The 27,248-nt window shown below is 41.6% G+C and overlaps 1 protein-coding gene across 1 annotated transcript in view; it reads left to right on the forward strand.

The window, feature by feature from the left end:
* Positions 1-27,248, forward strand: part of GABRA5 (gamma-aminobutyric acid type A receptor subunit alpha5) — a 252,432-nt gene that overhangs the window by 167,487 nt on the left and 57,697 nt on the right. Inside the window, exon 13 of the mRNA XM_066588715.1 lies at positions 9,448-9,600. Within this exon, the coding sequence (XP_066444812.1) occupies positions 9,448-9,600 (153 nt within the window). The remainder of the gene's footprint in view (positions 1-9,447; positions 9,601-27,248) is intronic.

Genomic DNA, 27,248 nt, shown 5'->3' on the forward strand with positions numbered 1-27,248 from the left:
ATGAGGGTGGTGAGTTTAAATTGAATTCTATATTTGACTAGCAGCCAGTGCAGTGGGTGGCACAGGGCAGAGGTGTCTAAATAGCAGCTGAACAGGAAAATGAGCCTGGCTGCAGCATTCAGGATTGATTGGAGAGAGGAGAGTCTGGAGCGGGGAAAGCCAATCAGCAGCAAGTTGCAATAATCGAGCTGAGATTGAGGGAAGCAGTGAGCATTTTTAGTGTGTTCCTCAACCCACTCACCCCCTAGGTGTATCCACACACGTTTTTGGTGCTTCACTTCAGGAGACATGACAGCCCTCCTGATCAATGTCGCAGGCCTCTAACCAGCTAAGCCAGAAACCTATTGCACACTGATAAGGAGTAAACACTCCGAAACAGCTGTCTGTGTATGGTTTCATGGCTTGGTTTCCTATTCCCAATCATTGTTAAGACTTGTTAAAAAGTCAAATTGATTTATAGGAATGCTGCCATCCAATAGGTGGTGCTGCAGAGGTATTTTTTCATTTTCCTTTTTTGCACGGTGAGAAATGGGCAGATTCTTGTGATGTTCTTGAGGTGCAGGTGACATGTTCAGGCAAAAGGTTGGATGTAGGGGTAAAGGAGAGAATATAACCTTAAGACGGCAGGCGTGCTGTCTGAGAGTTATGCTGATGCTAACAAATGAGCCACCACAACGCATATAAATACACAGCAAGTGTAAAAGAGCCCATCCAGATGTTCCCTTGGTCAGATTTAAACCTACACCTTTAGCATTACAAAGCAGCAGTGCTAACAACTGAGCCACCACACTTGTCTGTTCCACTGTCCTCTGCAGCGCTGCAGAGCAGTAGTGCTAATTGAGCTATATGTCTGCTAAATGTCTGCTCCTCTCTATCTTCTCCTCTTCTGGGGAGAAGAAGTATGAAGTAACCTAGCAAATAAGTCCAAGGACAACATCTTTATGTTCTTTCATGTTTATTCTTCCTGTTCCTCTCCTCTCTATTGCTAAAGAAACGGTGTGGTACTTCAGTTCTCAGCACTGCTGCTTTGCAGTGCTGGAGTTGTTGGTACAAATCTCACCAAGGGCAATATTCAGATGAAGTTTTTACATTCTCTTTGTGTTTATTCCTGTCATTGCTCCTCTTCTCTGGAGCAGAACAGACAATGTGATGGCTCCATTAGCACTGCTGCTTTACAGGTTCAACTCTGACCAATGGCAACATCTAGATAGAGATTTTCAAAGTCCAGGCAAATGTTATCCTTGATGGGATTCAAACCTAGGACCCCATCACTAAAAGGAAACAGTGTTAACAGTTGTGCCACATTAATAGAATTATGTACATAAAATTTTTTTTACAAAAAAAATTGTGTTGGGATCACCCTATCCAATTTTGCAAAAGTTGACATGATTTTATTGCCCAGCTGATCACAATGAGCAATACTACCTGTATGCATTCTGCAATCCATTTTCTTTACTAAACTTTTCATGCACACTACAGCGTTGGAACTCTGTAACTCTGGGATGCATTGATCAACAGTATGCACCCATAGAAGTGTATCGGGCTCTACTTTACTTTATTATGTCTTAAATGGGCACGAAGTTCTCAAATAACTTGTGCTTATGTGATAGCCGGTATGATAATTAGCAACACTACTAGGAATTTTATTTGCCTAAAAATTAAATTTTTGTGCTAAAAGAATTAATCTGCAATGCTCCTTCCCTTCCCCCTAGATTGCTGTTCACTGACTGCTAGCTCTTTATTGATAAGTGTGAATGCTAGGACAGAGCTTAGAATGGGTAGTTAGTGTTCATTGAGCTGAATGCAGAAAGGAGGGGGAGGGAGAGACACGCACAGAGAGCTACTAGTAGAGATAATGGTGAAATCGGATGTCTATAAACAGGTAAGCTGCAAAGTCTTTTTGCACACTCCTGCCTGATGGGATTATGTCTGTGTGTGTAATTACCATTTAGAAAGCAAGAATCTCTGTAGTTCTCTAGGAACAGTCTATTGGACACAGAACAGCAGCAGCCATTTCTTCCAGTCCTGATAGACTGGAGAAACAGATATATACCCTGCACATGGGGAAAAGGAATAAATACAGGATATAAGCCATATAATGGCCAGAAAGAGGGCTGTTCCTCATGTACACACACGGCAGCTTATTCTGAAAAGTTTTCTGAAAGCTCAGGTACACTTTAAATGTCATACAGAGGGACAATGAAAATTGATCCATTGGATACCATATTAACTATATTATATTCAGGCCCCATGGAAGGCCATATGGAGTACCTACAACTCAGCAATATTGAGCTGCAGGGACTTTAGACACCTCTGCATAGATTCTGCGATCATGGCTTTCCCATGTGCATGAGGACTTAGTTACCATATCTGCTCCCCATAGAAATTTCCAAAAAAAACTTGAAGTTAACTATGAAGCATGAGTTATTAAGTGGGAGCAATGAGAACAAGATACACTGTTGATTCATTGTGATTGAGGTGCCATATGGCATTTTGGGATATGAAGTTTCCTTTTACCAAAATTAACTAAGGATAATGGTGGGGACAGAAATCCATGATTGAGCATCTTGTGCTTATAGTTGATCAGAAAGCAGTATAGCTCTGTTCCAACATCAGTCAGCTTAGTTGAAAATATGGATCATGCCTGAAAATCTGCAAGGATTTTTTCGTATGCATATAAATAGAGTTTTGCAAAACGTCATTTACGAGCACTGTAGTGTACCTTATTGCAAATTTTCAGTGTTAGAAAACGCAATCCTATGCAGATGGCCGCAATTTGTCTGCGTGAAATCTCTCGCGGAAGACACATCATGGCATGCTCTATTTCTGTGCGGGGCTCGCAGAAATGTCACTTCCCGGCCGCTGGCTCCGCTCTGTGCAGGCGCCGGCTGGGCGGCAGACGGCACATCACAGAGCCGGAGCCGCGGGAGAAGGTGAGTGCCACGTTGGTCCCTGCAGAGGCTCGGGTCGGGTCCCACTGCGAGAATTCTCGCAGCGGGATCCGACCCGGCCATCTGCAGGTGGCCTAACTTGTAGTAAACACAGTGTTATTAAGTCAGAAAGGAAAATGAGGTAATTCTCTTCAACACATACAGTGAGTAACAAATGATATCTCCAGTAAATTGCCAGTGAATTATATATAATTTACAACAATGAAGATACTTTTGTATACCATGTTTATATACTGGGAGCTTAATCTGAATTTCTTTTCTCCATCCCTCATCATATCTACATCTCCTTATCTCCCTCTCTTCATCTCAGCTCTCTCTCTCTTATCTCTTCTGTCCTCTGCATCTGATCATCTCCTCTTCTCCTCACTGCGACAGCTCACATTCCCTGTGACAGCAGACTCCCCTCTAATCACTGTCACAGCTGACTCCCCTTCCCTGCTTCTCTCTGTTTCTCCACTTCTCTGCTTCTCTCTTTCTTCTCCCCTTTCTTTTTTCCTCTGCGACCGTTGTGTCCCCCTATATATCACTTCTGTCATCTGACTAGTCTGACTGCAGCCAATCGCAACCTATTTGGCTGCTAGGCTACCTGCATTTTCTCTATCCTGTGCAGCTGAATAAAAACGACCTAACTGGTTGCATCACCTGTGCCAAATGACTCAGATTAATTATTATTATGTTACCGGTCCCCACAGCTAAACAGCACTATGTAGTGCCCTTTTTCAGGCCACTTCATATGTTAAGTGTATATTTGGCCTTATGACTTATGCTATATTGCAATATGGCCTTATATGAAAGTTGGTTTTGTATTTCTTAGATCTTATGATTTTCCTATGTGCAGATATTGTATTCTAGGACAGTAAGGTAACTTTAACTTTGTCTGTTTGGGCATGAGTAGACACAGGTAAATTTCATGTTTAAAACTTACCTTATAAGCATCAAATGAAACTTTGTAATGTACACCAATCATCCATAATATTAAAAGCACTGACAGGTGAAATTAATAACATTAATTATCTTGTGATGATAAGACCTGTTAGGGGTATTATATTAAAACCCAATTGGTAGCATTCCCTGGTTAAAGCTTGCTGTGGTGAAAATCCAGTGTTCAAATTGTCATGGCCTCCTCAGTATAGCATAATACAGAAGAAAATGATACAAATAAAGATTTTATTGGAAATTCTCCCAATTTATGCAGTAGAGGTCAGGGCTTCATTTTGGGCCAGAGCCCTTTATCAAGCCAGAGGAAATGAGGATTGGGACCAAAGGTCACAAGAGTTGTCTTTGCTCTTAGTTCTCTGGCTTGACAAATGGCTGTGGCCCAAAATGTTGCCTCAACCTCCATTGAATACATTGGGAGCATTTCCAATAAAATCTTAAGATTTATTTGCATTATATTAAGTGTGTGCTGTCCGCTTCTGTGTTATTCTAGGGTGAAATATATTAAAGGCAGCAAGTGAAGAGTTAATTTTTGAGGTTTATGGGACATATCTGGTTAGGAATGGTCTTAGATAAGTGACACTATCGTAAAATGTGTTAAATGTAATAACAGGTGCCAGCCTCTTATTACATTTGTTGCTTCTTGGTGCTCTGTGCCACCTGCTGAAACCTACCAGAGGTAAAACAGGCCATACATTTCCGCTTTACTTTACGCCAATTTGTGGAGTAAATTATAGTTGGTTTAATGACCATAGGTATTCCCAACTGTCCCATCCAACTCCACCCACTATATTACAAAAGTGGTGACAGTGAGGGCAACCGCATAAAAGCCGCAAATTTTGGTGCAAATGCCACAACATTTTGATGCCAGAATTTTGACAAATTGTTTTAAGAATTTCCCTCTATGTGCTGCAATCAAGAAAAATGGTCAAGTGTAAGGATCTGATTGACTTTCATTTGGGGTGAATTGTGATGGCTAGATGACTGAATATAAAAAAGAGAAATTGGACATCAACATACCATGATAGCATGTTTGTTTAGACAAGAAATACACCCAAAGATGCCTTAGTTCCAAATATGAGCCTTTTTCAAGTTTTGGAGCAGAAACATCACTGATTGTATTTCATGAGTAAATTCACTTGCAGTTGTAGTATGCTGATTAGAGATGAGCGAGCGTACTAAAGATTCGGGTGCTGGCGGGGGAGAGCGGTGAGTTGCGGGAGTGAGCAGGGAGGAGTGGGGGAGAGAGAGTGAGAGAGAGATCTGCCCCCTTTTCCTCCCTGCTCTCCCCCCGCCGCTCCCCGCCCCCGCCGGCACCCGAATCTTTAGAGACGAGCGGGCAGGTACTCGCATAAGGCACTACTCGCTCGAGTAGTTAGCCTTAGCGAGTACGCTTGCTTATCTCTAATGCTGATGTCTAATTCCCCATTCTCATATTCATATTCTCATATTCAAGTTTTGTGGATGAGGGCTGCAAAGTTTCCTTCTCTCAGTGTCTGTGTGAAAAAAATTGGGAGGGGGAAAAAGTAGTGAGGGACAGTTCTCCTTTGACATCATATCAGGAAGACACTATTCACTAAGCAAGCAGTGAGAGAAATGCATGTTTATAAAAAAACATCAAAAGGAAGAAAGACTTACAATACGAAGGTTGCACTCAACATGTCTGCAATTCTGGCTGTATAGCTGCTAAATGATGGATTTTTACTTTTTGAAATATTGATAGGTATGGTTTAAAGCAACCCACTGATTTTGGGACACAATTCAGTCCTGGGACAAGAGAGGGAAGGAGTTTTATTACCGGTAGTTGTTCTTCCCTGCTATCTCACCGATTCCACAATTTATTTTTGGCCATGCCAGAAAGCCAACGCAATCTTCAGACTAAACTAATCCCTACAGTGCACTGGTGGCATTAAACTAGTAATGCACTATATCTCCCCTCTGATTAGCATGGGCTGCTCAGGTAATCAGTGGTTGCCAACCAGAGAGTAGTAGTGCTCAGTGTGCTTGAGGTAGTTAGAAAATTGAGGAGGTCAATTGGACAGCTAAAGAACCAGCAGATCGGAGGGATGACAGAGAAGAACAACTGCAAGTGATGTACCTCCTTCCCCATCAAGTCCTGGGACATAATTTTGACCCAAAACCAGAAGGTAGCTTTAACTTTTCATTTACACTATAACTGTACAAATGACATCAGATACCATGGAGACCATTATAGTGGTCATATGTTTACAAAGCCTAATGTGGCACAGAGTGTTAAGGCAGCAGAATGCAGAGTCCTAAACTCTCATGCATGACTTCACTTGCAAGTTCAATCCCCACATGGTTCAGGTAGTGGCTCAAGATTGACTCATCCTTCCAAGGTTGGTAAAATGAGTACCCAGCTTGGTGAAAAAGAAAATACCTGAAAGTGGTGTGGAATAAGTTGGCACTACACAAATAACAAGATTTATTTATTTTACAGATACTAGAATTACATTTTGGTTTAAATAAAGCCTGTTCCAAAGTGAAATTTGCCAATTGGTAAGTGGTAAGCACGACATAAAAATGCCTGATAGTTGTTGCAGTACCAGTCCTGGCCACTGCACAATGCCTGGAGCTGTGTGTTTCAGAAAACATGGCAGCTCTGTATACTAGAATAGCGGCCATGGTGAACAGTTGATCATTGAAGGTTCCGAACGATGGATCTGTGTTGATGGCCCACTGATGACTTATCCTAAGGATATATATACACATACACACTATATTGGTAGTCCCATCTTTATGTTGTGAGGAATGCAATTTGCTGTAAAATCTTTTGTACTATACGAGGAATTATAACACTGTTACAATTGTTACTTAAGCAATGTTAATTAGCAGTTGAGCTTATATGCCCTTTGGCAGTTGAGCCTTGTGTTGGATTTATCAATGCTCTGAATGGTAATCTGTCTAAGTCTTTGTACACTGGAATGTTTTGCGTAAAACCTTACATACAGTATTTCCAAGTACTAGTTTTTGTTAAACTGAATGAACCCTTTTTTTTACTGTGTATGTCCTTGACTGCATGTATCAGGCCGGTGTTACATGACCGTAAGCATATTTATATGTGCATTTGCTCTGCATATTTGCGCAAAGCGTGTTGTGTATTTACATATGGATGTTTGTGTTTTACATTACTTTTTGCGTGCGGAAATGTGCACGATTTGCACGCGCAAAAAACACAGAACCAAGCCCCATTCATTAAAATAAACAATTAGTATAATTAGTTCAATATTTGTCAATGGGACTTTCTAATGTTAAAATCGCATTGCCCAAAAATCGCAAACTTGTGTTCCTGCGATTTTTGTGCAATGCGATCTTAACATTAGAAAGTCCCATTGACATTTTCAGTAAAAAACACAGCGATATTGCAGCATTAAAAAACACTAGTGGGTAAAAGCCCTTATGCAGTGAATTTTGCATGAGATGTGTAGGGTGTCTCTAACTTACTAAAAAGATGCCCATAAACCAGGTGTGACCCGATCAACATTGATATACAGTTTGTAGTAATTTAACAAATTCAATAAACTCATGTTTTAACTACAGGTGTAGCTACAGTACAGGTGGTGCAAAGTGACAGCACATACCGCAGCCATTCATATGGTATAGGTAGGCTTCTACTGTATGCAATGTACATGTTTCACCGTCCATTGGTGGGTGATAGATTGAGAACTATATAAATAATCAGTTTTTCACCTCTCCCTTGAGTCAAGGTAACAAAGATCAGTAAATAGGTATCAAACTGTAAGGCTATATTCACACAGCTTATTATTAAGGTGGAAAAACTTACAAATAAGCATTAAAAACTACATCAAGCTGACACTGTGTAAACAATCAAAATGCTAAAAAAAACATGGTACTGTTTTAGCCAGTGCATACCAGCCTGATAAAGAGGCCTAAGTAGTTTTGAAAGTTCACTGTAACATAGTTTATTTTTATTATCCATTAAAAGGTATCATATCTGCAAGATTATTTTGTTTCTCTTACTGAGAACAAAACAATTTCAATCCAAATGCAATACATCAGCAAGTATGTGCACTCCACGGGGTCTGTTAGGCAATAAAAAAAATCCTAAATCCAGGGGTCTTGTCAATCAACTCTCTAGTTACCCCGATGATGTAGAAGCATCATCATCTCTAAAACATTCAGACACGTGTCATTGAGGTGCACAAGCAGCAGGGGCTCCCATTATTACCTCTGTGTGTGCAGACACAGCCGCCAGATGTGTAAGCATTAGATGAAAAGAAAGGTTTAATCCGGATGGGACACGTGCTGATCGCCTCTTAAAAGCTTGCTGCTCTGGTAGCTCCATGCTTCCCAGGGCTGATCTGATTGTATGCTGGGGAAGAAGGGAGGAGTGAGGAATCCTGACATCACGTGGCCCCTAGGTCACAGAAATGCATCTTTCTTATATAATACAGTCAGGATCAACACGTAATGGTATCACTCTTCCCTCTGACCTTTACACTTCAGAAATGATAGCGTTAAAAATGAAAGATCCTGCTATCTGGCTCATCAGCTGCTCATGGAGAGGTCCTCAGGAGAATGATATACTTCTTATTACAAGCAGTAGCATAGCATCACATATCAAATTACATCTTTTATAGAAAGATCAAGTATGTATATATATATATATATATATATATATATATATATATATATATATATATATATATATATATAGTGGAGCAACATGTTTATGAAAAGCAGTACTTCCAGTGACTACAGCACAAGTGATATACAGTACATCAAAGTGCAGTAAATACAAGAATATCATAGTGTCTGATGTTCTAAAAGTATAAAAGCTTGACCTACACCATCTTGCCCACAAAAGACTTCTGTATACTATTAATTCTATTTGCATTTTGCATGTGGGACAGCATCAGTCAAGTACCAGGGTCACTTAACATTCTTCAATGAAGTACAAAGTGTCTATTTTTGGAATTTTTTCCCGTTTTTCTCAAACATGCATAGTAATTAAACAACTATTTCTAAATAAAATAATAATTATTGTATGGAACATTGCATCTGCTCACCAGTTCACCATCATGGCCGCATTGTTTTCAGCAATAAATGGCAATTCTCCCCTGACTTGTACAAGAAGCAGCAGAGAGCAGAGGCTGAGGATGCAGAGGGACATGTCTTGAGTATCCAAATGAAGTGTGTCAAAAACTTAGGTCAGCACTCTGTGGTTCTGAATCCTGTATCCACAGCTAGTGAGTCCTGTGTGCCCAGCGCAGTGGGTAGTGCAGCCCATATACAGTCCATCTGGGCAGGGAGGATTCTGATTGCAGGATGCATGACAAAGAGCAGGACACAGATTGTAACCAGGGATTAGTAAAATACAGAAATCCGATTTTGCACAGAGAAAGCATCAGTCATCAATGGATTTTCTAGACCTCATCATGCTCTCAGTAATCACTTTTCTACGTTGTGGCTTTTCATTTGTTGCTGTGTTCCCTGTGCACAGGATTGTTTGCCGTGTATTTGCTGTATGTAATATTTGGTCTGCTCATGTTACAATGTATCTCTTATTCCTTCCTAGGTGAATACACGGTGATGACTGCACATTTTCATTTAAAAAGGAAAATTGGCTATTTCGTTATCCAGACCTATCTGCCCTGTATAATGACCGTCATATTATCCCAGGTGTCGTTCTGGTTAAACAGAGAGTCAGTTCCTGCTCGAACAGTATTTGGTAAGTGCAGAATCAGCTACAGGATGATACAATGTTATATAAAAGCTGCCACTTGTTGCTGGCTGATATACTGCACTGTATAGTTTTCTTTGCAGCATTGTATTACAATATATTCCATTTAGCTTCTCATTTGTAGTTAAAGCAGACCTATCCGCTCTTAATGGATCACCATCTGGGGACATCAAGTAATACTACAAGGATTATGGTGTTAGAGGATGGAAGTTTTATTTTAGAAAGTGCCAGCATTACCTCATTGAGGATAAGGCGCGCTATATGAAAGTGGTTTTTCAATGAGTGAGGAGGACACCCAAAGTCACAGCGAAAATCACATGTTTGATATATATATATATATATATATATATATATATATATATATATATATTAGAGATGAGCGAACGCGTTCGTCCGAGCTTGCTATTCGTGCGAATATTAGGGTGTTCGGGATGTTCGTTATTCGTAACGAACACCATGCGGTGTTCTGGTAAATTAAACTTTCTTCCCTGAGACGTTAGCGCTTTTTTTTGGCCAATATAAAGACAGGGAAGGCATTACAACTTCCCCCTGCAACGTTTAAGCCCTATACCACCCCCCTGCTGTGAGTGGCTGGGGAGATAAGGTGTCACCCGAGTATTGAAATCTGCCCCTCCCGCTGCTCGCTATGGATGCATTCTATATGCGCTCAATGGGGCCAGCGGCAGCAGCGCTGACCCCATTGAGAACATATAGAAGACAAATCCTTCTTCTCTGGCACAGCTGTAACAGCTGTAGCAGAGAAGAACGATGTTTGCCCATTGAATTCAATGGAACCGGCAATACAGCCGACTCCACTGAATGCAATGGGCTGCCGGCGATCGCAGGATGAATGGTCGGAAAGGGGTTAAATATATAACCCCTTTCCTGCAATTCATCCAGAAATGTGTTACACTAAAAATATATACCGGCGTATAAGGCGACCGGGCGTATAAGACGACCCCCCAACTGTCACCTTATACGCCGGTAATACAGTGGAGCAAAGAATAAAAAGCATTACTTACGTTTTTAGATGATCTGCGGCGCTCCTGCAGGCTGTCACTCCCTCCTGGTCCACGGCAGACAAGCTTTCTCCACGAAAGACTTTAAATCCCTGCCTCCAGAAGCACATGTGCCTTCAGCCAATCACAGCCAATGACAATGATGTCATTGAATGGCTGTGATTGGCTGTGTTTCTGGAGGCGGGGATTTCAAGCCTTGAAATCCCCGCCTCCAGAAACACAGCCAATCACAGCCATTCAATGACATCATTGTCATTGGCTGTGATTGGCTGAAGGCACATGTGCTTCTGGAGGCAGGGATTTAAAGTCTTTCGTGGAGAAAGCTTGTCTGCCGTGGACCAGGAGGGAGTGACAGCCTGCAGGAGCGCCGCAGATCATCTAAAAACGTAAGTAATGCTTTTTATTCTTTGCTCCACTGTATTACCGGCGTATAAGGTGACAGTTGGGGGGTCGTCTTATACGCCCGGTCGCCTTATACGCCGGTATATATTTTTAGTGTAACACATTTCTGGATGAATTGCAGGAAAGGGGTTATATATTTAACCCCTTTCCGACCATTCATCCTGCGATCGCCGGCAGCCCATTGCATTCAGTGGAGTCGGCTGTATTGCCGGTTCCATTGAATTCAATGGGCAAACATCGTTCTTCTCTGCTACAGCTGTTACAGCTGTGCCAGAGGAGGACGATCTTTATGCTGACAGTGGGGGGGGGGGGGGGGCACTCTTGCCGCTATTGTGGCTTAATAGTGGGACCTGTGAACTTGAGATGCAGCCCACCATGTAGCCCCTCGCCTGCCCTATCCGTCACTGTGTCATTCCCATCACTTTCCTGAATTGCCCAGATTTTCACACATGAAAACCTTAGCGAGCATCGGCGAAATACAAAAATGTTCCGGTCGCCCATTGACTTCAATGGGGTTCGTTGTTCGAAACGAACCCTCGAGCATCACGGGAAGTTCGTTACGAATAACGAACACCCGAACATTTTGGTGTTCGCTCATCTCTAATATATATATATATATATTACACACACACATATTTATATATATATATCATTTTCTTGGGCTTTCAAAATAAATGAGAAGTTCAAGAACACATTCCTAAAGGTATTTCTATGGAAGATACACATATTTTACTATTTATAAAAAGTATACCCCATTTTAATCTGTTTTCTTTTCTTCTACTCTTAGAGCATTCAGGGCATGCTGTGGTTTAAAAAAAAAAAAATGGCTACTCCATGCTATAATTAAAACAAGATAGGCAGGGATGAGATTCAAATTTTTAACAACAGGTTGTCTACTTGGCATGCAGGATGCCTGCGGTGTAGTGCGCCGCTGAAAATTATTCCTACTCTAATAATCCAATAAACGAATTGCCAAGTCAGATTAACCCCTGCTGTAGAAGTTTGTACCTTGTGAAATTGCAGTTTCCATTATTTTACCTAAACAATGATAAGTCCACGCTTTGAGCTGTTTCACAAGCAAGAATTGTATGACCCATCACCTCTCTGCAGACCTTACATCACTGAGGCAACTCGTTCAGAACAAACATTTGCATTCAGTGACTCACAGGTGAGGTCTTCTGTGTTTGCAGACATTCTCTTTCCTTTTTTCAGGATATGATAAATTCTTCCAAATACTTCTCACTTTTGCAGAGTTTGCTGTGCTAATGTCGTTGGCACTGTAATTTTAAAATTAATCTGCACTTGCTATAACAATCTGAGTTCCTTATGTATTCACTGTAGTCATTTATGTGATAATGTGCCTGCTGTAATCAATAATGGAACAATATGTCCCCTATAATCAATAATGCAACACACTGTGGCCGCTGTAATCAATAATGTTGTAGTAAAAAATAAGACTGGGTTTTGGGTTCTTGGAGAACTGGGCTGACTTTGCTGTCAGCTACAAGTTGCACCATAGGGACGGGCTGCATCTCAATGCGGGGTGTAGCTGTGCTGGGGAAGAAGATAGCTAGAAGGCTGGAGAAATGTTCAATCTAGGAACTAGAGGGAAGGGCAACCACAGAGAGATAGAGGGTAATATAGTCTAGACTGATCTGCGACTAATGGTCCTTTTACATGGGACACACTGTTGGGCAAACAATGCCCGATACTCTTCCTAGTGATGCTCACACATGTGCTGTTGCACAGGAGCAAGTATTATTGGCATTGCTCACAGCGCTGCCGGAATGGAGGCGGGCGGCCTGAGAGCGTTCTTCCTCCGCCCTTCTCTTTTCACAGTGAGCGGACAGTCGTTCAAAGGTGACTGACTGCTGTTTACACTGAATGGCTCATCCAGTTTTGTGCATGTATGCATTTACACAGAGCGGTTATCGTTCAGAAACTCGCAGGAGCGCAGGATTCTGAACAATTTTGAACAATAATTGCCCCGTGGAAAAAAAGGGTGTGGAGTGGTGGGAGGGGTTAGTGCAGTTAGAACTGGCAGAATAGTTAGTAGGAATACAATTAGTATGAAAATCTTCTAAGCTGCATGATGACTAATTCTAGAAGTCTGACCAATAAGATTGATGAACTGGAAGTAATAATGTCTGAAGAAAACTATGACATAGTCAAAATAACAGAGACCTGGTTGGACAAAAGCTGTGACTGGATCGTAGAAACTGGAAAATGGGAGAAATTTGGGTTTATATAAAATCCTGTTTGAAGCCCAAACTACGGGAAGATATATGCGAGTAAGATGAACATGTGGAGTCTCTATGGGTAGAGATACATTGAGGGAAAAACAATAATAAATTCCACATAGGGGTTTTCTGTAGGCCACCAAATGTAACAGAAGCCACTGAAAATCTATTACTAAGTGCTTTTACCCACTAGCGTTTTTTTTAACGCTGCGTTTTTTTCAATGGGACTTTCTAATGTTAAATTCGGAACGCACAAAAATTGCAACAGCACAAACTTGCGATTTTTGGGCGATTTTAACATTAGAAAGTCCCATTTGAAAAAAATGCAGCGACACCGTAGTGTTAAAAAAAAACGCTACTGGGTAAAAGCCCTAAGGCAAATGAATGAAGCGGGAAATCACAATGAGGTAATTTTTATGGGAGGCTTTATTTGGATATAAACTGAGAAGCCGAAACCTGCGGATCTCATAAAGGTAACAAGTTTCTGTCAATAACTAAAGATAATTACCTGACCGAATTTGTACAGCACTCAACTAGAAGGATGGCCATTTTGGTCTTTGAATTCAATGAATGGCTAAGCGCTGCCTCTGATTGGCTGAGCGCTCGGCCAATCAGACCCAGCACTTTCTGGAGTTGGGGATTTTTAAATCCCCGGGCAGCAGAAAGTGCTTCAGAGCAGTGCCAGGGACCAAGTGAGAAGACGCGCCGGAGCCCCGACAGAGGTGGAAGGTGATGTATATAATTTTTTTATTTTTTACAGCAGCTAGGGATGATTTATTTTTAGGGAAGGGGTTATATTTCAAGCCCTTCCCCAAAAATCACTGCAAGGGTTGCCTGCATGCCATTGCTTTCAATGAGGCGGCTGCAGTACTGGCCCCATTGAAAGCAATGGGAGAACATTGATGACAGGACTCCCTGCGGGAATATTTTACGCACAGCACTGACCTTCCTGGCACACAGACGTCCTATCTTTTGCAGGCGTGAGTATTTTGCGCCTGTAAAAGACAGACACTACATAGGGAATCAATGGTTCTATCAGACGCGCTTTTTTTGCACACATAGGCACATCCAAAAAAACACTCATCTGACTTCACGCCAAAAGAATAGCTTCAATCAGCTGATTAGCAGTGGTGTTGGGAGTGGAACTCCTGCACATCTGTTATTGATTGCCTATCCTAAGGATAGGGTATCAATATCTAAGTGATTGATATTTTACTATGCAAGACATGCATCTTTAATTTGTAGCTTTCACCCCTTATCTCATGTTATTTTACTATATCAGGAAGAAATCTTTTTCAAGTGAAATTCAAAAGACTTGTGATTATAGAACAAAGACCTGAGAATCAAGAGAGCACTCCTGGAAAGTTTTATAGTAGTTCATTTGTTCTAAATGTATAGAAAATAGATCAAATTCAACATGATTACATTAACATTTAAAGCAAAAATAAGGTTGAAGGGGTTGCAGTTTCTCCTTGTGGAGAGCACCTAGAAGACTTAAAAGGCCATGCAATGCTCCTCTGGGACATCTGGTATGCAAATGAGAGATGTTACAAAGCCTTAGCAGCATCACCAAATAGAAGGTAGCATTCCTAGAAGCCAAAGTCTGACCTTTCAACATGACTGAAATACATGCAATACATGAAAATATAAAATTGTATTACCTAACTTATCTTTATTCTGTTTCCAAGTCACTAAATTGATGTCCAGAGTTTTCCAACTGTCCTGTTATAATCTGTCAAGCTAGAGAAAAAAAAATCAGTCCATTTGCAACTCTATTAAATCTGTTTAGGGTCTGAGGAAAAATGTGCAATACTTCAGAACATTTGGAACTGCATTGGCATAATAAAGCGTCTGGCATGAAGTGTCTGGCAACTGCTTATATCCACATGCTGTACAGGAATAAGGCTCAGTTTAAATCTGATTTTGTCTCTATGTTTTACATACACCAAGCAATTCTCCTGATGTACTGCAGACATATAACATGTCTATACATTAAAATTAAACATATTGGAAAAAGAGTGTCCTTTTGGCATACATTTAGTCGTATTAGAAAATGGTTTACAACATTTTTCAATACCACTATGTAAAAAAATAATAATAAAATAAAATAATGAAAAAAGTACTGGACACTGTGAGGTATACTTTTTTCTGATGGCAGATAAATGGAAATTGCACAACAATATAGCTGAATACATAGGGTGTTTGGTGGAACGTTTCAAACAGTCTAGCTGAACAAAATAGCTAGACGGAAATTTAGCTTTTTATGCACGTTCAGCCAAATGTATATGGGACCCCACAGCAAAAACCAAATCCTGCTTAGAGAAGTTAAGGGCAAAAAACAGGGCTGCCTCTTCAGCTAGCCCAAAATCAGACCTGTTTGTGGTAAAGTGGTTTCACGTCCACCTTCTTGACAGTTTACTTAAGCTGTGGATCCCAATGGCACGGCATCCACCACTGCAGATCCAGCCACACGTGATCGCACATTGCAGGACCAGGTCTCATGAATCGTACTGAATGTCGCAACTGGCCTGTACTTCCTGGAAAACACATGATCTGCAAAGGTTGCTATTCAAGAAGCTTTTCAAGATGCTACACAAATGGTAACACAGCTAACTAATCAGTTGCCTAATCTGCCTGCAGCTCAGACTTTTTCTCTGACTTCAACACCTGTTCCTGTCTCCGGACAATAATTTCTATTGCCATCACACTTTGATGGAGACCACAAGTCCTGCCAAGGTTTTTCGAATCAGAGCCAGATACACTTTAAACTAAAACCAGCAGTTTCCTGCTAATCGCACCGAGTCAGCTTTTATCATCTCCCTGTTGTCTGGTGAAGCCTTAACCTGGGAAGGCAAAAATGCCTTGACTAGTGGTCATCTTCAGACATTCCTGATTACCTTCAATACTGTATTTGAGGAACGAGGTCAAGTTTCTTCAGCTGCTTCAGAACTCCTATGCCTATACTAAGACTCCAAAACTGTTGACCAATTTGCTATACAGCTTTGTACATTAGCCACAGAATTGGAATGGAATGACAACGCAATACAGCAACATTCTGGAAGGAGCTCTCCTTAGCATTAAAGATGAGCTAGCTGGGAGAGATCTGCCCACATCTCAGGAGGAACTTATCTCTCTGGCCTCCAGAATAGATATACATTTTAGGGAATGTCTACATGATGTTACCTGTGAAAAGAAGAACATTTGTATAGCTCACAGTTTCTATAGACCACTGCAGCCTCTGTCTGCTCCTTCTGCAATAGAATATATGGAGATTCAAAGAAGTACACTCTCATCCAAGGAAGCCTGAGAAGGCAAACCCAAAATTTATGCCTCCATTGCGGTGGTAATGGACATATTTTTAGATCATGCCCAGTTAAGCCAGAAAAACTCTGTCACCTTGTGCCAGCGGGAAAGACTGCCCTTAGTTACATTGAGCAATCACAAGCGTTTCTGATTCCTGGATCCCCAGTTCTCTATGAGACATACGTAGGCTCCGGTTCCACCAGAAACTTCATCCACCAGGCTTTGGTAGTCAAGCACAGGATACCTATGCAATCCCTGAAGAAGCCTGTCTCCGTCACTTCAGTAGATAGTAAGCTTCTGTCCGACGTCATCAGATTTGTTACAGTACCTCTGGATCTGCAAACTCTGCACAGAGTGGGGATTTCCCACCTGGTTCTATCTTGGTCCATAAACTCGGTTTTGGGGCTTCCTTAGCTGAATCTGCATTCACCAGTCATCGACTGGCATACTGGGCAAATCTGTCATTGGGGCACTTATTGCTACACCCACTGTCTACAGTCCGTTGTTTTAGTTTTGAAACACATGTTCCACCAGAGCTTCCAGGCCTAACTCTTCAATATGCTTCATATGCTAATGTGTTTACCACCACACAGACTGTTTGATTGCCCTACTGGCCTCCTGCCAGGGGCTTTACATCATAGATGTGTATACCTGATTTACCTGCCAGAAAACTAAACCATATCAGAGTACATTAAAGAAAATCTCGAAAGAGGATTTATCTAAAAGTCTTCCTCACTAGCTGACACAGTTCATCTTTTTAACCCCTTCATGACGCAGCCCCCTTTTTTTTTTCTATTTTCGTTTTTTCCTCCCCCCCTTAAAAAAATTATGACTCCTTTATTTATCCATTGACGTCGCTGTATGAGGGCTTGTTTTTTGCAGGACGAGTTGTATTTTTCAATGGTGCTATTTATTGTACCATATAATATACTGAAAAACTTTTAAAAAAATCTATCTGAAGTAAGATGAAAAAAACCCCGACATTTCGCCATCTTTCAGTGCATCTTGTTTCTACGGCGCAAAAACTGCAACAAATAAAACATGATAACTTTATCCTATGGGTCAGTACGATTACTACGATACCAAACTTGTATAGGTTTTTTTTTACTATACTACTCTTTTTTTTTCCAAAGACATTTAATTTTTTTCAATTATTTTCTGCCGTCATCTTGTGCGCGCAATAACTTTTTTATTTTTCTGTCAACGTAGTTCAGCAATGGCTCATTTTTTGCGGGTTGTCCTGTAGTTTCTGTTGGTACTAATTCGGAATTCATATGACTTTTTGATCACTTTTTATTGTGTTTTTTTCTGTGAGACGGGTGACTGAAAAAATGCATTTCTGGCGTTCTTTATTTATTTTTTGGACCCGTTCACCGTGCGGGGTAAATAATGTGCTACTTTGATAGATCGGACTTTTACAGATGTGACGATACCACATGTTTTCTTATTTTATTATTTAGACTTTTTAATTATAGATATGGCAAAAGCGGGGTGATTTAAACTTTACTTTTAAGTCCCCCTGGGGGACTACAATATGCGATACTTTGATCGCTCCTGCAGTATGACGTAATGCTGTAGCATTACGTCAGACTGCATTCTGACAGGCAGCCTATCAAGCCACCCCATGGGAATGGCTTGATAGGCAGTCTCTCAAGGCAGCCCTGGGGGCCTTTCAGAAGGCCCCCGGCAGCCATGACACCTGCATGGCTCCTCCGATCTCACCGCGGGGGGGCCATACGGGACCCCCAAACAGTGTTTGGGGGCTTTAAATGCGGCTGTCAGAATTGACAGCGGCATGTAAAGGGTTAATAGCCGCAATCGGCCAAATGTCAGATCACGGCTATTGCCCGCGGGTGTCAGCTGTAGTAAACAGCTGACGCCCGCACTGTATATATACAGAGATGTCACCGCACGACCTCTCTGCATACATAGCCAACACTCCAGGACCTAAATGTACGTCCTGGAGCGGGAGGGGTTAAAAAAGAACTATGGCTCCATGCGACCATGCATCAATTACAGAGGTCTCAATGTTGTCACAGTAAAATACAAAAACTCACTACTGCTAATTTCTGAGTTGTTTGACCGAATTCAGGGGCTACCGCTTTCACCAAACCTGAACTCTGCAGTGTCTAACATCTCATTAATATATGTGAACAATATGAGTGCAAAACAGTATTCAACACCAGAGGTGGGCATTATGAGTACCTTGTTAAGCTTTTTGGTCTGTGTAACATCACTAGTGTATTTCACGAATTTATAAATGATGTATTCCATGACCTCCTGTATTTTTCAGCCATTGTCTACCTATGTGACATATTGATTTTTTTTGCATGATGTTTCCTTGCACAGCAAACATGTAAAGATTGTCTTATAGCATCTGTTTGCCAACCTTGAAAAATGCCTCTCTGAACAAACCAGTCTGCCATTCCTAGAGTACATAATTTCTGCCCAGGGTATTGGCCTAGGGACAAAGAGAAGTTGTCTGTTGTTCTCAGTTGTTTGAAGCCTCTAAGTTTGAAGGCTATCCAGGGTTTCTTAGAATTTGCTAATTATTATTGGCAGTTCATCCCATATTTTTCTTTTTCTACTCAATTGTCTGCCATGGCCCTTCAAGGTGCTCAAGAACTCCAAGAACTCGTCTCATAGAATCAGAGAATGGTAAAGTTGGAAGGCACCTCCAGGGTCATCGGTTCCAACCCCCTGGTCAGTGCAGGATTCACTGAATCATCCCAAACAGATATTTGTCCAACTTTTGTTTGAACACTTCCATTGAAGGAGAACTCACCACCTCTCATGGTAACCTGTTCTACTCATTGATCACCCTCACTGTCAGAAAGTTTTTTCTAATATCTAATTTGTGTCTCCTCCCTTTCAGCTTCATCCCATTGCTTCTAGTCTTTCCTTGTACAAATGAGAATAGGGCTGATCCCTCTGCACTGTGACAGCCCTTCAGATATTTGTAGATGGCTATTAAGTCTCTTCTCAGCCTTCTTTTTTGCAAGCTAAACACTCCCAGATCCTTTAACTCTTCCTCATAGTACATAATTTGCAGAGCACTCACCATATTGGTAACTCTTCTTTGAACATGCTCCAGGTTGTCAATGTCTTTTTTAAAGTGGGGTGCCCAGAAATGAACACAGTATTCCAGATGAGCTGAGAAAAAAGTGGAGGATAGCTGCAACCATAAAACTCCTCTTTTATTAGCAAAAGAGCATTGCATACACGAATGTGAAATGTGAGGACACTGAACGCGTATCAACCGTCAAGTCTTTCTCATGGGCTGTTGAGAAAGACCTGATGGTCGATACATGTTCAGCGGTCTCACATTTCACATCCATGTGTGCAATGCTCTTTTGCTAATAAACGAGAAGTTTTATGGTTGCAGCTATCCTCTATTTTTTTCTTTGCTCTTTATTGGACTTCAGCTGCTTGCCGACAGCTCTATGAGGATTCAGCTCCAATTACATCTTCAACCAGAACATTGAGGCGTTGCAGGAGAGGTGAGCTCTGTTTTTTGCAAATTTTCTTTGCGCTCCTTTGCCTTTATATTCCAGATGGGGTCTGACTAAGGAAGAGTAAACGGGGATAGTTACCTCACGTGATCTAGACCCTATGCTTCTGTTAATACATCTCAAAATTGTGTTTGCCTTTTTGTCTGCTGCATCACATTGTTGACTCATATTCTGTCTATGATCTATTAGCATACCCAACTCTTTTTCACATGTGCTGCTGCTTAGCCCAATTCCTACCATTCTGTATGTGCTTTTTTTCATTTTTCTTGCCCAGATGTAGGACTTTGCATTACTCCTTGTTAAATGCCATTCTGCTAGTCGCTGCCCACTGTTTAAGCTTTTGTAGATCTTTCTGAATACTTTGTCTCTTCCCTAGTGTTAGCTATCCCTCCTAGCTTTGTGTCGTTGGCAAATTTGATCAGTTTCCGATCAATTCCCTCCTCCAGATCATTTATAAAAGTGTTAAACAACACTGGGTCTAGGACAGAGCCTTGTGGTACCCCACTTGATACATTCTTCCACGTGGAGGTGCAGCCATTTATGACCACTCTGTTAATACGATCACTCAGCCAGTTGTGAATCCACCCAACAGTTGCCTTGTCACACCCATATTTGGTTATTTTTTTAATAAGTATGGTATGAGATAGTTTGTCAAATGCTTTACTAAAGTCAAGATATACTATATCCACCGCATTTGCCTGATCATCCCAGTCGGTGATTCTGTCATAGAAAGAAATTAGATTCGCCTGGCATGACTTGTTTGTTACAAACTCATGCTGGCTCTGGTTAATTACACCATTTTTATTTAAGTACTTGCATACATGCTGTTTAATAATTTGTTCAAAGATCTTACCTGGTATAGAAGTCAGGCTCACAGGTCTGTAGTTTCCTGCATCCACCTTCTTCCCTTTTTTGACTACAGGGACAACATTTGCCCATTTCTAATCTTCTGGGACTCCTGTTCTCCAGGAATTTTCAAAGATTATGGCAAGTGTTTCAGAAATTACCTCTGCTGCTTTCTTTAGTATCCTAGGATGTAATTCATCTGGACCTTGAGACTTGAATTCATTTGTTATCTATGTGTTCCCTCACCATCTCTCCGCCTATAGATAGCCTGCATTCCTTTATTCCCCAAATAGCACAGGGAAGATTAGTTCATGTTCCATCTACGTTCTAAGAGAAAACAGATACAAAATAGAAATTTAAAAGTTAGGTCTTGTCAACATCATTCTTAACCAATTCAACATTATCATCTTGTTAGCATCTACTAGTATCTTTAACTTTTCTTTTGACATACCCCCAAAATCTTTTTTTTATTGCTTTTGGCCTCTGTTGCAGGCATCAATTAATTATTAGCTTTCGCTTTTCTGACACTTGCCCTACAGTTTCTGCAGACCCGAGGCTTAAGAGCCCATCACTAACGTTAAGCAGATGTTTACCAGTGCCCATATTCTTCACTACATGGACACCTAAAAACATTTCTATTTGTAGGTCAATGTCTCCTTCCTTAAGGCAAGAACCTTGTTATAGAAAATAACTTCAAGGGAAAAAATATTACCTGCAGTTTTTCTCCATGTTTTTCACATCCAGCTGAATTGCTAGCTACAAAGCTCGTTTTTGAAGAATGAAGGCGCATATTGGAGGGATCTTCTCATTTTTTCCATACTTATGCTGACCATAAGAACTTAACTAATATACAATCTGCTCAATTCCTGAATCCTCATCAAAGTTGCTGGTCATTGTTGTTCGCCAAGTTTAACTTTCTTCTGCACTTCTTTCCTACCTACAAGAATATTGAAGTTGATGTTTTGTCTAGGTCCTTTGACACATCAGATGACAACCCTTTCCAAACAGAGGATTTATTGCAGGAGTTATTGATACTAATTGCTACTTAAAATAAACAGAGCGACTGTGGGCACAGGGTAATATGTGCCTTCAAGTGTGGTTGTCTTAAGCATGTGTAACTTAAATTTGGGTTGAATCTCTGCTTATTTTTATTTGTATTTATTTTATTTTTTTATAAACAAGTCACAGTGGCCTAATAGCATATATAACATAGAAGGGGGTTCTCTACTGTTAGAGCAGTGAGACTATAGAACTCTCTGTCTGAAGATGTGGTGATGGTAAACTCACTAAGGCTTCATGCGCACAGCCGTGGCAGACTCCGCTAGCAGAATATCGGAGCGAAGTCCGCCACGGTTTCCCCTCAAAACCCCCATATACTCACCTCCCGGATCTGCCGCTATATTCCTGTCCCTCGAGCCGGCGCGCATGCACAGTACAATTCAGCGGTAGAATTCTGCAGCGTGAACATTGAGCTATTAGGTTCAATCGAAGCTAATAGCTGCGGCATAACACCACGGATTTCCGCTGCCTAAAACGCGGCAGAAATCCAGCCATGGGCATTAGCCCTAAAAGAGTTTAAGAGGGGCCTGGATGACTTTCTTGAGTGTAACAATATTACTTGTTATACTCACCTATGACTTCAGAAGGGTTGTTGATCAAGGGATTTGTTCTGATTGCCAGATTGGAGTTGGTAAGAGATTCTTCCCCCTAAAATGAGGAAAATTGGCTTCTACCTCATGGGTTTAATTGCCTTCCTCTGGATCAACATTGGGGGTAATAAACTGAACTGGATAGACATGTTTCTTTTTTCGGCCTTATATACTACGTTACTATGACTAGAGACTCATTTTCTCACGTCACTAATCTCATGAAGAAATCTTCAACCAGTAAAAAGAGAATTCCTTCCAAATACTGGGGATCAAGTATGATTTTCCTCAAAAAATATACATCTTAGGATGCTATTATTCAAATTTGAGCCCCGTTCCCTTTTATGCACAAGCTTTGACTGCCATTCCCCAGGAGAATTCCAAATTGTTTCCATGTCTCTCTCCTCAAGCTGTTGATTCTTATGTGAAATTCTCAGTCCTCTGTGTCTCCCCCACTCTCAGCTGTTTTTTAAAAAAATATGAGGTCAAAGAAATTCTTGATGCTAAAAAGATAAGAGGCAAGCTTTTCTTTCTGGTGAATTGGAAAGGTTAGTACTGTGGCGAGATCCTGGGTGCCCCAAGAAAACATTAACAATCCTGATTTGATCAAAGAGTTTTAATCAGCAAGGAGGGGGCAGATGGTTACAGTCACATCATGCAGCCGCTGCTTTCCTTTCCCACCTGCTACTTGGGCAGAAGTTGGGTGCCATTATCCTTCATGTACTGTACACTGTGTCTGTTTCACTGCTGGCTTCCTAGCACCTGCCCATAGAGCTCATACGTACTCTCGCCCCTGTTCTTAAAGGGTCAGTACATGCTCCCCTATTCTGTCCCCAGCTATATTATGTATTCTTCCCCTATAGAGGATCCTTAAGCATTCTACATTGTGACAAACCCCGCTGTGTTCATTCGGGTTCTGACCTCCTGCCTGTGTACTGGTTCTGTCTGTATTCTGTGCTCCCTGATCTCTACTCTGTTTATTGAACTTTTGTTATTGCTTGCTGCCTGCCCTGACCTCTGCCTGTACATTCTTATTAGTATTGTGCCCCCAGCCCAGACCATTGCAAGTTCTCCAGTGACGCACCTGTACACACCATCAGGTGCTACACCTTGGGTCAGTGCAGGATCAACAGTCACACTACTGGTATCTTTGCTTAGGGACCCTATTCTGAATACCACAGGCATAACTTGAAGCTCCTGGGCCCAATGCAAAACCTGTAACAGGGCCTTCAACTATAAAGCTTTATTCATAGTACTGGGCTCCCTATATGGAGAAGAGAGGCCTTATGGGCCCCATAAGGCTGCTGGGCCCAGGTGCAACCGCATCCCCTGCATCACCTATAGTTACACCAGTGGTAAATACCAAGTCCCGCTTGGAGGGGTCAAGGGTGAAAATTGGGGTTCCTCAAGATAGCCCAAAGTCAGGTAGCCTCCTCAGATAGCCCAAAGTCAAAATGGTGTGTGGCAAGGCAGATCCACAGCTGCCTGTCTGACAGAACTGCATAGTTCAAAACAAGAGATGAGGCCGTTTCTTAATGTGTAAACCTCTGGATAATGCATCATGGTAATAGTTGATCATTGGTTAGTTTCATCACATGCGTAATGTCTTTTTACACGGGATTACAGTCGTCTAACCGACTGCACAAGTGCTGACATCATTGCTAAGGTCATTAGCACTCATGCAGAGCATTCAGACTGGCAGACTTCACCCCAGGATCGCGGGCTTCACTCTCAGAGCTTTACCTTCTTTGAGAAGCGCTGAGTGGGGAGCGTTTACACTGAACAACAAGCTGCGATCCAGCGATGGTTTTTATGTTGACTAAAAAGTCAGCGAAATACAAAGAAGTGAAAGAACAGTAAACAATGTTTTTGCCTTTACACTGGATGATTATCGCTCAATTTCAATCGTTTGAACAAATTGTGAGCGATAATCATACTGTGTAAATGGCCCATTAGTTAAAAAAACAGACAAATGTCATCAGTAGTAAACGATGTAACTAAATTATCTGACATATTGAGGTATATTATTTGAATTACTATAATTATCCCAGCTTGGGAAATATTAAAGGGAGTATTATTCTTTGTAGGACATATCATGATACTCATATGGTTTACGTCTTTCTGTAAAGATACACCTGAAGACAATTACCTGCAAATTGTAAACCAACTCATGGTAAACTCGTTTTAAGTGAATTGTAAGTTAGCTCATACATTGTTATTATTTAATCTCTTGATTGAACATGATCAATGTATTGCATGATCCATTCCAAAAGGCATTTTAGAATATGTGCAGCTAATTGGTTAGAGGTTTATTGCTTGGAAGACAATATGTAGAGCTAATGGGGTGGTGGCCCTTTGCTTGGAAGACAATCTCCTAGCACATTAAGTAAATCAAGAGCCATTTCAGGATATAGCTGTTGGCACTGTTGTTCACCTTGTCCATTACATGCAATAAAGCTCCATACTAGAGGATTACAGAAATGTAGATGAGCTAAATTAATGGGTTATACTTTACGGAGGAAAAGAGCGCAGAATATTGCTTCAAGTCAACTTAATTGCTGGACTCAATAGTTTCAAAATATGGAACCCTCCTTCTTTGACTGGTTCTCCTGACACATTTGAGGAGCTGAACAAAATTAAACTTCTTTAAAGAAGACGTTACTGAAAGGACCACTAAAATTAAAATTTAACTTTTATTAATTAATTTTTAAAAAGGCGTATGTTACATGTATCTTAAATGTGACCGTGGTCACACACTAAATTAAAAAGGATCACTGAGGTGAATAGTTTCCGCTCTTTTTATCTCCAAATTGAGGATGCAGATATATCTGTTTTCACCTCTAAGCTGTTACAATTAGAGATGAGCGAACGTACTTGTCCGAGCTTGATACTCGTTCGAGTATTAGTGTGTTCGAGATGCTCGTTACTAGAGGCGAGCACCACGCGATGTTCGAGTTACTTTCACTTTCATCTCTGAGACATTAGCGCGCTTTTCTGGCCAATAGAAAGACAGGGAAGGCATTACAACTTCCCCCTGCGACGTTCAAGCCCTATACCACCCCCCTGCTGTGAGTGGCTGGCAAGATCAGGTGTCACCCGAGTATATAAATCGGCCCCTCCCGCGGCTCGCCACAGATGCATTCTGACAGAGATCAGGGAAAGTGCTGCTGATGCCGGAGCTGCTATAGGGAGAGCGTTAGGAGTGATTTTAGGCTTCAAGAACCCCAACTGTCCTTCTTAGGGCCACATCTGACCGTGTGCAGTACTGTTGAAGCTGCTTTTAGCAGTGTTGCACAATTTTTTTTTTGTATATCGGGCGAGCAGAGCATTGCGTCCTCAGTCTGCAGTCATTGTACAGAGTATAGGGCCAGTACTGGTGAGGCAGGGAAAGAGATATACAGGCTATATAGGCAGTGGGCTTTTTCAAAAAAATTGGGGAAAAATACTATATTTGGGCTGCCTGTGACCGTCTTCAGTTTACTGCGTGTCTGCTGGGGGTAGTAGTCCTAATTAATACGCAGCTAAGCGTTACAGCAGGCTTGCGCAAAATTGTTTCCTGGCTCTGCTGTCTCTGTTACATCACCGCCGTCATCCTGGCAGAGGGAAACAGTATACATAATATTATATGCTGCCTACAGTATCTGTCTGCTGGGGGTAGTAGTCCTAATTAATACGCAGCTAAGTGTTACAGCAGGCTTGTGCAAAATTGTTTCCTGGCTCTGCTGTCTCTGTTACATCACCGCCGTCATCCCGTCAGAGGGAAACAGTATACATAATATTATACGCTGCCTACAGTATCTGTCTGCTGGGGGTAGTAGTCCTAATTAATACGCAGCTAAGCGTTTCAGCAGGCTTGCGCAAAATTGTTTCCTGGCTCTGCTGTCTCTGTTACATCACCGCCGTCATCCCGCCAGAGGGAAACAGTATACATAATATTATACGCTGTCTACAGTATCTGTCTGCTGGGGGTAGTAGTCCTAATTAATACGCAGCTAAGCGTTACAGCAGGCTTGCGCAAAATTGTTTCCTGGCTCTGCTGTCTCCGTTACATCACCACCGTCATCCCGCCAGAGGGAAACAGTATACATAATATTATACGCTGCCTACAGTATCTATCTGCTGGGGGTAGTAGTCCTAATTAATACGCAGCTAAGCGTTACAGCAGGCTTGCGCAAAATTGTTTCCTGGCTCTGCTGTCTCCGTTACATCACCACCGTCATCCCGCCAGAGGGAAACAGTATACATAATATTATACGCTGCCTACAGTATCTGTCTGCTGTATCAGCTCAGCATTTTTTAAAAAAAGAAGCAAAATACTTAAGGCCTACTACTGGCCTTTGGACACTTGACTGCATCTGCGCTGTGAATTCCACTAGCTCAGTCATGCGCACCTACGTCTCACTACAGGCGTGCGCAAAATTGTTTCCTGGCTCTGCTGTGCGTTCCGTAAGGGAAGTCAGCCTCCAACCACAGGCCAATAAGCGGCACATTTAATTACAGCGTTCTGTTTCTGCACTACTGGTAATACAGCATGCTGAGGGGTAGGGGTAGGCCTAGAGGACGTGGACGCGGGCGAGGACGCGGAGGCCCAAGTTAGGGTGTGGGCACAGGCCGAGCTCCTGATCCAGGAGTATCGCAGCCGACTGCTGCGGGATTAGGAGAGAGGCA

This window comes from Eleutherodactylus coqui, chromosome 1, assembly GCF_035609145.1.
Source record: "Eleutherodactylus coqui strain aEleCoq1 chromosome 1, aEleCoq1.hap1, whole genome shotgun sequence".
Lineage (NCBI taxonomy): Eukaryota > Metazoa > Chordata > Amphibia > Anura > Eleutherodactylidae > Eleutherodactylus > Eleutherodactylus coqui.